This window comes from Colius striatus, chromosome 4, assembly GCF_028858725.1.
Source record: "Colius striatus isolate bColStr4 chromosome 4, bColStr4.1.hap1, whole genome shotgun sequence".
Classification (NCBI taxonomy): Eukaryota; Metazoa; Chordata; class Aves; order Coliiformes; family Coliidae; genus Colius; species Colius striatus.
The window spans coordinates 20584800-20600383 of record NC_084762.1 but is presented as its reverse complement, the minus strand read 5'-3'; the positions used below and the strand labels follow the sequence as shown (position 1 = coordinate 20600383).

At 39.1% G+C, this 15584-nt stretch overlaps 1 protein-coding gene across 1 annotated transcript; it reads left to right on the top strand.

Annotated features, from left to right (window-relative positions):
* The first annotated feature begins 349 nt into the window (after positions 1–349).
* Positions 350–13927, top strand: BLOC1S5 (biogenesis of lysosomal organelles complex 1 subunit 5). The gene is made up of 5 exons (XM_061996031.1): positions 350–521; positions 1951–2033; positions 3401–3530; positions 6697–6755; positions 11837–13927. Exons 1-5 carry the CDS (start codon positions 404–406, stop codon positions 12014–12016), a joined length of 570 nt encoding a protein of 189 aa, XP_061852015.1. The 5' UTR covers positions 350–403; the 3' UTR covers positions 12017–13927.
* The last annotated feature ends 1657 nt before the right edge of the window (positions 13928–15584 follow it).

Here is a 15584-nt window from a genome sequence, read left to right as displayed (position 1 = left end):
GCCTGGACATGTTCCTATGCGACCTGATCTAGGTGAACCTGCTTCTGCAGGGAGGTTGGACTCTGAAGGTCCCTTCCAACCCCTACCATTCTATGATTCTATGAATATCTGAATACACATCTATTCCCCTAAAACAAACAAACGAGCACTGATGTGGGTGAGGTGGTGGGTTCGTTGGTTTGCTTTCAGAAATGCCCAGAGCTGAGCCCAGAGCAGGTGGGGGTGTGCCGGGCTGGGCCCAGAACAGGAACGGGGCGCCAAGCACGCCTCTTCGGTGCTACGGCCGTCCAGGCGCCGGCGCACGGCGATGAGCTCAGACGGAGTGGCGGAGCGGGGCGGGGCGGGGCGGAAGCGAAGCGGGCAGGCGGGGAAGGGCTCTGCCGGGTCGCGGGCGCTGAGCGCCATGAGCGAGGGTGGTCTCGCGTCCCCCAACAGCCAGGGCCGAGCGGCCGCCCCCCTGCCCAACGACAGGAAGCGGGAAGCGCTGGCCGCCGGCTCCCCGATTCAACCCATCATAAAGGGTGAGGAGCGGGCGCCTGGGCGCTGTGATGTCCGAGCCCGCCGTGCGCAGCGCGGGGGGGCAGGGGGCGGTGCACAGGCGGCTGGGCCCGTGAAGGGCTGCGGCCCAGGGCGGAATTGAGCGCAGCCCCGCGGCCGGGTGGAGGGTCAGCACCGAAGAGGGCCCGAGCAAGCCCTCTGGCATCTGCCCTGCCCGCCGCGGTGCCGTGGAGAGCCTGGAGGGTTGCAGCTGGCCCCTGGGAGGCCGCACCGGCTTTCATTTCTCGGCGTTCGAAACTCGGGCAGCTGTGTGGCGTTCTTTGGGGAAGCTGAGTCTGCCACGGGCATCTGCTTTCCTGGGAAGCTCTTCTGTCTTGTTCACCCAAGTGATATCGTAAAAGCCGGCCTAGGAAAACTTACAAAGACTCTATTTTGGAGTTTTAGAGGGCAGGCATTCTTTATTGCGGCGCCGGAGGCACAGAGGGTAGTTCCTTCTCCCGTGGATGCCGTTATGTTGCATCAGGCAACGTTTAAATCACCCTGTTACTTACATATACATAATTTTCTCAGAATTTGTTCATTATTTTCTCAGAACTGATTTTCATAGAGTCTATCTCCTTTGGGCATACGCTCTTAATCATGAAGAGGGGATTTGAAGGTCTTCAGGACCCTCTGGTGTTCGTCGTGTCAATGTTCCTTCAGTCCATCATCAGTTTATTTATATATAACATGTTTCTTCTTTTTCACAGTTACTAGTCCTTAACCACAAAGTTAAGATATCTTAGTTTGTGTCTTAGTCTGCATTTACATCTACATCTGTAGATAGCTGACATATGCATCCTAGATGTTTCAAGATGATTGACATCTACATCCTAGATATGCCTGCTTCAGCTGTTTTAAGACAAGTTAAGCCTGGCAAGAAGAAAACTTTACACATTAAGAGCACTCATGTTTTGGTCTAGGGGATCTGTACACAGATGTGTTTGAACTTGGGCATATTTTAGCCTGTGCTTTATTTGCTACAATCATGCCATTCCCCAGATCTGAAATAATCATTCTGCACTTTGGGTTTTTTTCAAGTGGGATGGGATTCAGGCTGTTGAACAAGCACTCATGGATACAGCAGGGAGGGAGAGCCACAAGGCAGCTCAAAATTCTGGAGAAGGAGAGAAGATAGATGTCAGTCCCTTTATCAGTTTGAAGTTGTTGGAATCCACAACACTGACCCCCACCTCGCCACAGCGTCCTTTCAGGTAGTTGTAGAGAGTGATAAGATGTCTCTTTGGGAGCAGATAGGATGGCCAACAAACATTGTTCTTGTGCTCTTTTAATTTTGTATATATTTGATGAGCAGTGGTCCTTCTTGCAGAGAAGTATGATGTGCTGCCTTGTGTTGTGTAGTCTATGGAATGTGAGGAAAAATTAAAAATCTGACTTTCTTTAATCTTCTAGATGTTGGGGAAATCTATTCAAGACTACTGGATCACAGACCAGCAATTCAGGGAGAAATACGTTACTTTGTTAAAGAATTTGAAGTAAGTATTTGTGTCTTATTGAATGCTGTAATCTTCAGAGTCTGAGACTTTAAATAGTTTTAGCATCTTTTTAGGGATTATAACCTGTGTAGTTTTCTTGAGAAAGACTTGACGTGTGTTTCCTGCCTAAAGTAACACACCTGCATCTTTAGTAAACAATGCAGTAATTTAGGTCTTCTTACTCAAAAAGTTTTGAAAGGGATGTAAATATTTCTCCTGCAAAAGTAATGTAGGAGAATGATGTCCTAATATCTTACAGCTGGTTCAGTGAAGTTGGCTGGTATAGGTTTACATCTGATTAAGAAACTGCTTTGTGCCTCAGCTAGATTCACCTAGCACAGTTGTAATTGAATCTTGCTGTAGTTTTTTCTTCCATGAAAGAAAGTAATAGCTACACTTTATGCAAAGTAAGAAAATCATTAAAGATGGAATTAATGTCATCTGATTGGCTGCTTGACAGGTCTAGTATGGTTTCCACAAGATGGCAGCAGAAGTCTGGAAAAGTAGACTCTTGTGTCACCAAAAGGCTATTTCCAAGTAGATTTCTATTCTTACAGAATATGGGATTTAAAATCTTAAAATTACTCTTGAAAATACAGTTATACCTCACACTTCCAGTATGCAAAGCTGTTTGGTTTTTTTTAATGGCATTAACATTTCTTTCCTCCCACCCCAAGTCATAGCTAGTATTTCAAGCAGGTCTAATTTATCTCTAGACTGGTTTAGGAAGATACATATGTGAACTAAAGTCTCATCAGATGTGTATCATATGGGCCTGAGAATCGTAAGGAAGAGATTTCTTTTCTTTGCCTTCTCCACATAAGTTACAGGATAGAGTAAATAGTTTTATGTGGCTTTTCATGGGAAGAAAAATTTTAAACTCAGTTACAAAATTTGAACTCGTGTCATTATAATTCATACATTTCTTTCATTGCAACCAAAGTCTTGTTCTGTTTCTTAGACAAAGTTGATACAGTCTTAGATATTCTCTTGAAGTTTAATTTCTGGTAAAATTGTAAAAATGCAGTGCTTTCAAGCTGTTTCTCTTTGCCATTTTGGATATGCTGTAAATAATCAATGCAGAACAACACCTTTTTCCACACAATGTTTTCTTTAGTAAACACTTTTCTCAGAGAGGCCTGAAGTGTCATTCAGAATACTCCTTTGTTTGTGTGAAGAGTGGAGCATTTCTGTCATCTTTTCACAAAACTGATTTTATCAGCTGTGCTAAGTAAGTAGAGTAAAATTTTAATAGACAACGATATAGTCTTAGAGATAAAGCTATTGGTTTATTAACTGGGAAACCATCTTATTTTGGAAAGTGGAATTCCTTTTAGCCACTCATTTTCTTTCAATTCTTCTGGCAGGAAAAACGTGGCCTCCGAGAGCTACGCGTGCTTGAAAATCTGAAGAGCACTATCTTTGAGACAACGGAACACGTCCTTCCCAAGTGCGAGCAGGGAATGTGTGACAGCCTGAGCGAAGTGCTCAGCAGAGGTAAGCACACTGCTTCCTCTTTCCCTCCCGGCATCCTTTTGAGGAGTGGTGTAAGTAGCTTGAATTCAAAATACAATTTGTGGAAAAATTACCATCCATGGAGGATAATTTTTCTACAGCTTATGTGCTTTGTTCCTTAAAAGGGAAACATTGGGGACTCTTTTTTGTGTTTATTGGCCCAGCTGTTGCTAACATTACATTAAAGCTTTTTGTTGATTTAAGGAGAAGCTTTCAGTCTTTTGCTACTCGTGTAGATAGTGCTCCATCTTGGCTAAAGCCATGGACTAAATTCCAGTTTTCTGGTTTGTTGCAAGCATGTGTGGTGTGACTTTCAGTTTTCTTAATTTTCCTACAAGAGAGCATAATACTAGCCCCCGTGATTTAAATCAAAACTTGCTGCTGTATAGCTATGAAATGCACTGTTATTATTACTATATTTTTTCACAAATGGGGTAGTAGTAATAATTGCTGTATGCTAATCCTAATCTCATTATTATAATAATCTAATGTATTTTTATTGGTCAGATTTTTTTTAAAAAGTTCAAAATTTGTACTAATTTTTCAGTAACTTTTTTTTATTCTTGCTCTTTCAGCAGGATTGGTTCTTAAAAAGATACTATAAGGGCACATGGCTATTTAGCTTTAGCTGCCAAATTTATATAGTTTTAACATGCCAGTGTGGTTTTGTTCTATTTGACATGTAGCATGTTGTATAAGCATTTAATTTTGTATCACTCACTAGTATGGCATCTGACAGATCGAGAATATCAAATGCTAGGTGCCACTATACAGACAAAATGATAAGACATATGTTCTAATACCTTCTTAAAGGGAGTGAACTTTTGATATTACTTCCTGACTTTAATGATCAGCTCTGCAATATGCTGTTAGAATTACAGAATGGTCGAGGTGGGAAGGAATCTCTGGAGGTCACTTTGTCCAACCTTCCTGCTGAAGCAGGGGCAGCTAGAGCCAGTTGTCCAGGGCACTGTCCAGTTGGGTTTTGGATGTCTCTAAGATGGAGACTCCACAATCTCTTTGGGCAACCTGTGTCAGTGTTAGACTACCATCAACGGAAAGAGCATTTTCTTGTCTTCATTTGGAATCTCATGTGTTTCAGTTTGCACCCACTGGCTCTTGTCCTGGCATTGAGCAGTGTAAAGGAGAGCCTGGCTCCCTCATCTTCATTCCTTTCAATCAGATATTTATTGGCATTTCTGACATCCCCCTGGGCTTTCTTTTTACCAGGCTGAACAGTCCCAGTTCTCTCAGCCTCTCCTCATATGAAAGGTCCCTTGTCTTTGTGGTCCTGTACTGGTCTTGCTCCCTTGAGTCCATCCCTTTCATTTACTAGGGAGCTCAGAAGTGGACAGACCTCCACAGGTGCAACCTCCCCAGTGCTGAGCAGGGAGGAGGGATCATCTCCCTTTACCTCTTGGCAGTGCTCTTCCTAATACAGCTCAGGATGCTGTTTGCCTTTTTTTGCTACAGGGCTATGTTGTTGGTCCTTGGTGGGTATTGCTGCCTGGCATTATACCTTCCCAGATGCAGGACTTGTCATTTCACAGAGTTGAATTTAAGCTTCCTGTCAGCCCCATCCTCCAGTTGCTCAGGGCCCCTCTGAATGGCACCACAACCATGTAGCCTTTCCGCTTCTCATCTTTGTTTTGGATTCACTGCAGACTTGCTGAGGGTGCTCTCTCCTCTAGCATCTGGGTCACCAATGAAGATGTTAAACAGCGTCAGCCACAGTGCTGTCCCCTGGAGTGAACTGCTAGTGACTTACCTCCACCTTGTCTTTGTGTTGCTGATTCACAACTTCTTACATTGCTGGCTTTGTCATGGAAATCAGATCCTATCAATGGTTCATGCTAATATATTACAGAAGACCATCAAAAGGTTTTTGGCATTTCACATAAAGAAAATACTTGTAGTTAAAGCCTGTTGACAAAGGTGCTTTTGCCCTGTTTAGAGGGACACCATCTTTTGCAAGCGTGTTCAGAATGGGTCTCATGGATGTAGAAACTGAAATCCCACTGTCAACACCAAGTGTGCAGCAGCTGTTAACCTCAAAAATCCATTAAGTCTCACACCAGGAAGGCAGAGGAGAACATTACTTGAACCCCCATGCCTTTGACCACTATCCACAGGTTTCTGTAGTCATTGCTGGTATTTTTTAGGTCACCCCTGCAGCCCTACGTGGGAGAGCAGCAGAAGTCATAGACTGAGCCTGAATGACCTCTCCTATGGGTCCTGAGCGTGAGCTCCTGGCAAGCTGCAAAGCTGCCTGGGTGATAAAATGTATCAATAGGTGGGAAGGCACCATCCCTGCCCCAGGGGGTGGCCTGCTGCTGCCATCTCCTAATGGTCTGAAGTGCTTTGGCCTCAGCCACCAGATGCTCCAGCTCATGGTGCCCCCAGCTCCTCATCAGCTATGATGGTGTAGGACCTAGAAGTCCTCAAGGGGAGCAGGAGCCTGTCTCCTGATGTGAGAAGTCACCAGCTTTAAGATAATGATAAATAAGGTATTTCTTGGTGCTAGGATGTGTTAGTGGGAGAAATAACTGCTTTGGGGAAAGTAGTTTATTAAATTCTGTGTTTAAGTGTTAAATAAGTTAGGAAAAAAATCTGTGCAGGAATACAGTTTCTGTTTGCATTGAGCAGTTTTCCTAGACTTAGTTTCCCAAGAGAAGAGGCTGGTTCCAGCATAAAGGTGTTCTCCATGTCAATTGCTTATACTAAATCATTTTTTATATTTGATGGGGGAAAAAAACCAAACCAAAAAAACAACTAAAACATAGAGCTAGGTCACCTGTTTCTACTTACTGACTTGAGAGGGTTTTTTTATGTCTTCTGAGGTGCTAAGCAGTGCACTCAACTTAGCAGCAGCATTAAGGAGCGTGGGCACAAGAGGACCTGGCTGCCTTTCTCTTTTTAGCTTCTAGAACACACAAGAGTTGCCCTCAGTGATGTGCCTACGTACTGTTATCCATGTACATAATCCATGTATGTAATCCAAAGCATTTTTGGCAAGTGCTGACAATTTTTTTTCATGCAGAGTGAACATAATCTTTGACTTGCAACAGTCTTGTCTTTTAAGTCCCTTTCAGGCGAGTTTCTTTGGTTTAGAACAGCAAGACTGATATGCTGCAATTTGTTATTTCAGTGCAAGCTGCCAACGATATGATCCATAGACTCCAAGAGAGGGAGCATGAAGAGAGGAAGGTAAAGGATAGATCGGTAGATTATTATAATGTAATCTAAATAAGAGTCTTGAGCTTCTACAGCAAGTTTATCTGCCTCAGGACAGCAACACTTCAATGCATGTTTTGCTATACTTTATATACTTGCAGTTAAACTTCTATTTGGGTGATTTCTGCATGTATAGAACATACTTCAGTGGCATATATGTTCCTAACTGTTAAAAGGTAATGGATCACTAGCTCTTCTTACAATTTCCTGATGTATGGAAACTTGGGGATTTTTTATTTCCTTTGCTTTATTTTCCCTCCTAGCTCAGACTATAATATTTGTCACACACAGGGAAAGCTTAAATACAAACCCAAATTATTTTATGTGGAACAAAAAACACCTACTAACCTACCAGAATGGAAATGTAAATCTTTCCTAGTGAGCCAAGAACATTGACTATATTATATATGTTGCTTGTTGAAAAGGAAGTGTGTTTTTCATATGTGGATGAGTTATTTAATGAAGGGCTATATTATAGGAACATGTGAATCATTGGAATATTTTTAGTTGGATACACTTTGCTCATTTGAAATGCTTGTGCACTGAATCTAAAATTTGGAAAATTATAAGAAATTAGTTCCTTTTTTTCCCCATTACTCCATCACGATTGTCTTCCTGTGTTATCTTTTTACTTGCATGGTGTTACTCATAATCATTCAGTTCAGAAAAGCCAAAACAGGCTGTGCATTGATTTACATAAACTGATAGCCGTGTTTTCCTTTTTCTTTTGTAATCAGTGAAGGTGGGCAGTCCAGTTGCAGTTGAATAGTGGAACTGTGTAAACAGCATGCTGCTGAGCCCTGACACAGTTTGCTTGTGTCAAACACTAGTGTAGATGCTGGCTGAGTGAGGTGGACAAGGAATTTCTTACAGTTTGGCTACTGTTTGAAGTAAAACTTTAATTAGAAAAATTATAGCTTATAAAATGAACATTCACTTTGTAAGACTGGTAACTATTCTTTTTTAGCATATTAGTTGTATTTTTCCACTATTTTGGAGTTTTTATATATATTATATATAACATATATATAAAATATTATATATATATATATTATTATAGATAACATATATATAATATTATATATAATATATATATGTGTGTGTGTATATATATATATACACACACATGCAGTGGAGGAATACTAATAGTTATTCAGAATTGCAGTGTTTCTTTAAGGTTGTATAGTAACAAATTTTGGCTTGAAACTTTCCAAATGTGAGTAGTAACAAGTAGGTAACTTTAAAAAAAAGTATTTTATTATTATGTTTAAAAATTATAAAGAAAAGTTGTGTTTGTAGTGCAGCTACCTGAGGATAAATACTTTTGCCTTATTTTTTTTCTGAAAAATAACAGAGTTTTGGTAGGATCTAGTTACAAGTGATTAGTTTAGCGGCCCTCAGTAAAAGTAATACAATTTCTGCTTAACAGAATTCTTTTTAAGGTTATTTGCCTTACTATCTTTTTTTTTGCAGTTCCTTTCATCTACTAGTATCAGATAGGTAACAGAAGGGAAATGATGTTGTCCCTACCACTTAGGGTATAAAGTAATTTGTGATTGCAGGAGTTTCGTTGGAAGAAGCATTCATGGAATCCCCTGTCTTGTTGAGTAGTTTTCCTGTCCACATTAGTAAAATTTAGTTAATAGTTCAAGCTGTGGATTATAGGAGCCTTGCAGAGCTAAAAAGGGCCAACAAGAAAGCTGGAGAGGGACTTTTAACAAGGGCCTGTAGTCACAGGACAAGGGGAAATGGCTTCAACCTGAACAAGGTATAGATTTAGATTGGATATTAGGAAGTTCTTCCCTGTTTGGGTGGTAATGCACTGGAACAGGTTGTCCAGAGAGGCTGTGGAAGTGTTCAAGGGCAGGTTGGATGGGGCTATGAGCAGCCTGGGCTAGTGGAAGGTGTCTCTGCCCATGTCAGGGAGATTGGAAAGACATGATCTTTAAGGTCCCTTCCAACCCAAAGTACTGTGATTGCTTTAAGCATATGAGAGTAACTGGAGAAGACTTAAAGAAATTTTGTAAACCTCTTTTTCTGTTCTGTATTCTATTTTTAAATCTTAAATATTTTTATGTAGAAGGGTACAGGCTTATACGAAAAGCTACTTCACGCTTCCCATTATGATCTCCTTCTTAACTACTTGTACCATGAATTAGTATGGTAACTTTTCTCAAAACCTGTGTCTGCCTCAGATGTTGGTGTTTTTGGTTTAGGCTTTTTGATGTGTTTGGTTTTTAATTTTCTGCAAAAAAAAATAGCTCAACTAATACTAAACCCAAAGTTTATTGAAAAATGTGGTGTTTTTGCAAATGTTATTTTCTTTACATAACTAGGACAGTAAAACAAGGATAGAAATAAATACAGCCAACTCATGTGAGCCAGTACTGCACACAAGGAGGCTTTACTACTATTTGTCAAGTTCAAGCAGTATGCAGTATTGAGTGAAAAAATGTTTTCATAATCAGATTAGATGTTTTCCAAATAACTAATGTGTGCACTTAGGTGTTGATATAAAAGGAATATGAAAAACATCACTGCCAAACTATGTAAATTTACTAATGCACCAAAGGGAATTCCCAGAACAGGAATTAATAAGGCAGCAACTATGTAATTTAGACAAACTTTGGTTTATAGTTGAACCAAATTATGAAACTATAACTCAGAATTATTTTCAACTTTTTACATGAACATGAAAGCTGAAAATCTTGCAAATTTAGTGATGTCTAAACATCTTTTTTAAAAAAAATAGAAAAATATTGTATATTTATTTATTTTATTTTTTATATTTCTATTTTAAAAAAATGTATTAAAAATACCCTAAACTTTGCCATCTCATGTTCTAGAGATGTATTAGGTTGTTTTACCAGGTAGATCATTTTATATCCTTGGGTAGAAATGGTGCATTAGAAAATGAAAGTAGCAACATGAGTTTCATGTTCCTTGCAAACTGTTCATGTTGTGAAGAGCATGGTCCAGCTGAAGTATAGTTTGGGTTGGTGCTGTGTAATCCTGTCAAAAAGAGTATGATGCACCATCAGCTTCAAAGCCTGTTGAATATGATAGTATATGAGTCAAAGTGTTAGTGTATTTTGTTAGTGGCTGATATTTCATCCTTTTCAGACAAAATGGGTCTCGGTGTCATGTTGTTACAATGTATATAAAATTCTGCATGGCAAAAAGGGCATATTTAACCCAAAATGGGTGACCTTGAAGAACCACGAGTAGAGAGTGTTCAAGAACACATAAATGAGTTCCTATGGCTTTTAGTTGACAAAAATGCCAGATGTCTATTAAAGTTGTATTAATTCCTACACAGAAGTACTGTACATAGAAAATAGTCATTGCTGATATATTAAAAAGGAGGGGAGAAAGGTTTTAAAAGGATTAATCCTCTCTTTGATGAATGATAGAGCAAATGTAAGAATAACTGTATAGATTTATAGTGACTTCAGCGTCTCTAATACAAGGAGGCCAGAGTGTTAATACTATATGCAAGCACTCCAGAAAAGCACCTCTCATTTTGATATGCATATTGGATGTTTCTGTGATCTCGCTAGGTAGCTAGGTTATTTTTTTTTTCCTCCAGGTAAGAGAGTGAACGGAATCAGAGTTACCAGTAGCCAGCAGTATGAAAGTATGAGAGGAAAAATAACTTCTTTATAAACAAAGACATTAATCACAGTGAGAGCTAACTGACTAAAGCAGAAACAGTAGCTGCCAGTTTCAAAACATTGAGTATCTGTGTTGTTATATTCTATTTCACTCTTTCCTTTTTGCATTAGAGGTTTTTCATCAAGAGAAGTATCTGATGACTTTGCTGAACCTGAGTTGTGGTAAAATAGAAATGCAGTTTGTTTCTAGTTTCAAAAATGTACTAAAGGATGTACAAAATACTTGTTTCAACAAATGAGATATTCAAGGGGAAAGTAGCAAATATCAAGAAAAAAGGAATATGTCAAAGGCTTGGCTGATGTATAATTTATAGGAGTTTTATTAATCACCATAAGTTGTTGAGAAACACAGGAGCCTTCTGTTTACACCTACATGACATAAAATCACAAATGTGATCTTCAGTGCTCAAGTGGATACTTTAATATCTGGTAATGCGTATGTACCTAAGTAGTAGACATACATAAGTCTCTAAAATTCTGTTGATTACCCACAAATACAAAATACAGGGAGCCTGATCTTTTCCTTAGAACTCAAATACGGTAATGCTTCTAGTGCATTTTTGTTCTGCATCATTATGGGCTTACCCGTACTTGCTATACTAGATGCAGATTATTGGCTCTCTAAGACCACTAAATCAAAAATCATCAGTGTTTTATTTAAATTGCTTCTCTTTTGTTTACTCACTGAGTCTGTTCATGCCAGTAGGCAGCTTCGTTCTGTGTGAACATAAGAAAAGAAGAAGGAAAAAAAAAAAGTAAATAAAAGAGTACTGCCTATTTGCTGATTAGGATTTTTCCTCCCCACAACCAAGAGGCTAAAAATACTGAATACTGTCTTCCCCAAATCAGAAGTTAGTTTTAAAAGAAAATCTTTGTGAGTTAGTACAAATTTATATCAGCTCCTTACAATACTTATAACATTATCAGTAATTAGAGCAGCAAATGTGACACAATCACAGAATCTTAAGGTTTTGAAGGGACCTTGAGAGATCATCTAGTCCAATCCCCCCTGCCAGAGCAGGACCACCTAGAGTAGGATCTTTAGAAATTAATATGAGAGAACTAGGCAAGCTAGTAAATTGAAAGTGTCTTTCCATGTATTTACTTTTCACCAGATTATAGCATAGAAGAGCTTTTGTTGCTAATGTTACGGCATTAGTAGTATTGTAGACATTTTACCATTTGTTTTGGATTGTCTGTACTTTAAAAGGAAAACATTTGTTTTTATAAATTTCAGCTTTTCATATGTTTTCGTGCTCGAATCACTTTACTGAAGTACAAGTCCAATTTCTCTGACACTTTAACATTATGTAGCTCACATTAACCCCTTTGTTTTAGTATGGAAATGATGGTTAAAACTCCACATGTTCTTCCTCTCAGGTTCAGATGGCCAAACTGATGGCTCGTGAAGAGAAGCACAGAGCCCACTGGGAGGAATTCATGAAAGAACAAGAAAACAGGCGAGCAGAGGTGGATGAAGAGCACAGAAAAGCTATGGAGCGCCTCAAGGAGCAGTATTCAGAGATGGAGAGGGAACTGGCCAAATCTATTTCTTTTTAAGACCTTTCTTTTAAAACAATACTGGGTTTTTTGCCAATAATCAATCGCTTCTGACTTAAATTGAGATCCTTTTGGGAAGCTGAAACGCCTCAGAAAACGAAGATTTCCTTTCCAGGTTTGGTATGGCAAGAAAAGGTTTGCATACTTTCTACTTAAGTGCCTATCTGTGTTCACTGTGTTCAGGGCAGGTGGAATGCCAGTATTTCTTCGTTTCGTGGAAGGTGGAACTGAAAGTTACATTGTGTGACTACATCAGCTCAGGGAGTTGCAGCCTGGAATTCTCTCCCATCTGCAAAGAGTATCGTGTCATTTGGAAAAACAGAGACTAGCTATCCCAGTGTGTAGCCACAGCCCTTCCCCAAAAAAATGGGTATAATAGCTTCCAGGCAGAGCTAGCTGGGAATTCACTGGGAAAAACATAAATCCCATTCACGAATCACAGGAAAAACAGCTTGTTTGGTGGAATGCTTTACTTTGAAGCTTTAGCAATGAAAGATCTCCACAGAGTTCTAAATCCAACTGTAATTCCAACGGTATGTGTAGTATGTTCAGTATTGTGAAGTAGAGTTGACATGTAAATGGGTTTTGCTAACTTAAAAATGACTAAGAGATCTTGGACAACAGCTTCTTCTCTCTCCCTGTACATGTCTCAGGCCTCTCTTTTTAAGCTTTATTGTTCCAAGCAAAGCCAAAACAAGCTCCAAAGTAATCATGAGAAGCGTTACCATTCTTTGTATTTGCTTTGTAGCTGATACAGTATTTACCTTAAATACTCACTGTTGGTTTACTTAGGATAAACTTGTCAGATCTTCATAAAGTGATCGAGGAAAGATTTTTTTTTTTGTTTCATTATCAGCAAAGAAATGGAGCAGAGTAGTAGCAGAATGCCTGTGGTACTGATCTACTTTCCTACTGCTAGTCATCAGGGCATGTGAAACTCCCCTATTGCTTTACTTTTAAATAAAACTTGCAGTTTAAGAACTGCAGAAGTTGACTTAATCAGCTCATTAACCAAGGAAAATGAGACATAGAACCTTAATGAAATTTTCTGCAAGTTAACCATTAGCACAGGAAGTATCTTTCTATAACTTAACTGGTGCCCAATGTAAAATGGAAACAGGTAAAAATAAACAGAATTTTCCCTTTACCTGGTTTGCAACAGTTTTATGCCAACAAGGGTTGCTTGTGCAAAGTTGATGGCTTGGTGTCAAGGCCCCGTTCCTGGCAGCATGTTGATAGTTTGATTAAAGTTAGCAGAGGAGGTGGAATAAGTATTTGAGATTTCTTACTGAATTCCTGCCAAGCTGCTTTGCCTGCTACTGTAGGCCTAACAGCTTCATCAATCATCATCCTGTATCTGGCCTGGAAGGAGGACTTGCCGACACTGGGACATGCTGGAATGTTGTTAATTCTCTGTTGTGGATGGAAAGAAAAACATAGATGTCTCAGAAGTATCCCACACACATGAAAAAATAGGAAAACCTCTTTTGGAACAACCCCTGCTTGAGTAGAAGGTGACCTCTGTAATATTTCTCAATTTATGTACCCGTGATGAATGTTGTAACAAAGCTCAGGCTTTCATTTAAAAAGGAAAAGCGAGTTCTTGCCCATCTTCAGAATTGGGTGTGGATTGTTTTGAGCACAGGCTGGAAATAGCTTCTCTCTTACCAGATTAATTGATGTGCATGTGCTCAAAGCCCAAATATCTTTATAAAAGAATGCATTTAGCTGCATACTGAATTCATTTTTGTATTTGCACTGATAATTTTTATTAAGATTTATATATCTGATAAACTGTGCACTGGAGCTGTAGATTTTAGTACGTCATTAATTTGAGGGCTCTTTAGCAATGATACAAGTGCTACAAGTTGGGTATCCACTGGAAAATAAAGCAGTATTTCCAAAGCCTTCTGAGATGTGTGCTCCTGATTCTTTGAAACACTTCTAAATGCCACACTGAATGTGTTCTGCTTTTAGAATTATGCAGGTATTTTTATACTTAAGTTCATTTGTAAACACTTTTCTTCTCGGCCTGTACCTAAACTCTCCATGACCAAATTATTTCATTCAGTAACTCACTTTTTTTTATGTATGATATGTTCTGGGTTTTGAAATACTTGGAATTACTTAATTGTTTTTGAAGCAACTTGCCAACATTTACAAGGAAACCTTTTTCCTCCTGAAATTCTTAAAAAAAAAAAAAAGAAAAGAAAACCTCCTGTGCCTAATATTGTCTCAAAACAGATGGACAGAAAAGATTCCTGCCTTCAGCAGTTTTTTAGCAAGGTGGAGCTGTGGTCTGTCTGGACACTATAGTTCTCAAAAGTAGGACTTTGTAAGATTCAAATTCGTGTTGTTCATAGTCTTAAGTGTTTAGGAGAAACGGGAAGATGAATGGTCTAAAAGCCTTGTTTATGTCATTTGGTGCATGAAGGAAGTCTTTTTACCTGCAATATTTAAGTTATTTGGATTTAGTAGTTTTTAAAATCTTGATAATTTATTTAATCTCTGTTAAAACTCAGTGTGAGTTTGCATGGGGGTTCCTACAGGAGCTGGAGGGGGTCCTCAATGCCTCAGTTAACTGTAGCACAGCAGGTGAGCTTTGCAATCAATCTTTGTACCTGACAGTGCACAGAACCTTTTGCCTAACTATTAGCACTGTTTATTATACTGATCTGTAGGTTTCACTGTTCATCTTTGCAACTGGAAGTGGATTGGATGTCATGTCATCACTGGTATGTTTTCTTAGGCTTTTTATTCCAGTGAATACCTAGCAAGAAAGGAGTATCTTCCTTGGAACTGCTACATGAATTCAGCTGCTGCTGTACTTAGGAGTAATAACAAACCGAGAATCTGAAGAAATAATGAAGGCTTTGGTTTGGTTTGAACTGCCTTGTGTTAACAATGGATTTATGTCCTGTTCCTCTTGCAATGTTTTGTATCTAAGGCCTATCACATTCTTTTAATTTGGGGAAGGAAGGAGAAACCTGGTTTATTTGCTTTTACTCTGCTTGTTTTTATGGTTACACTAGGTAATACTTTTTATAGAAAATTCTATAATTACACCTGGAACACTGCATCATCTCTGATACTTTAATTTATGGCTTTTTAGATCTTTCCTCCAAAGCTGTTTTTTCAGTAGCCAAATGAACCTCAAATACGTGGCATAATCAACCAATGACTTGACTCATGCTTGAGTTGAAAAGCTTCCCGTTTCAAGGCGATGGATTTTGAGATTTACAAATATTCCCCAGTAGGTGTCAGAGCAAACCTGAGAAGGGAAGTTAGCCCATTTTTATAGGAGGTCTATAATGTAAATACTTGCTTTAAGTTGTAATACAGCATTTTGTCTAAGCACAAGATGTTTTGTGGATGAAACCACATACCCTTAAATGAGAAAATGACACTACTTAGCAGCGGTGGTTTGCCCCAGTGGCCTTCAAAAAAGCTTGCAACAGGTCACTCTTATTAGCGTAAAGTGTGCAGATTTGAGCAACGTTGTCCACAATACTAATTAAATATCACCTGATGTTAGACTCGGCATCAGAGGTTAAAGCCTTCAGAGCTG

Coding starts and splice junctions, on each gene's coding strand:
- BLOC1S5 (XM_061996031.1), top strand. CDS start 404: ATGAGCGAGGGTGGTCTCGCGTCCCCCAACAGCCAGGGCCGAGCGGCC. Junction 522..1,950: donor GATTCAACCCATCATAAAGG/GTGAGGAGCGGG, acceptor TTAATCTTCTAG/ATGTTGGGGAAATCTATTCA. Junction 3,531..6,696: donor GAGCGAAGTGCTCAGCAGAG/GTAAGCACACTG, acceptor TTGTTATTTCAG/TGCAAGCTGCCAACGATATG.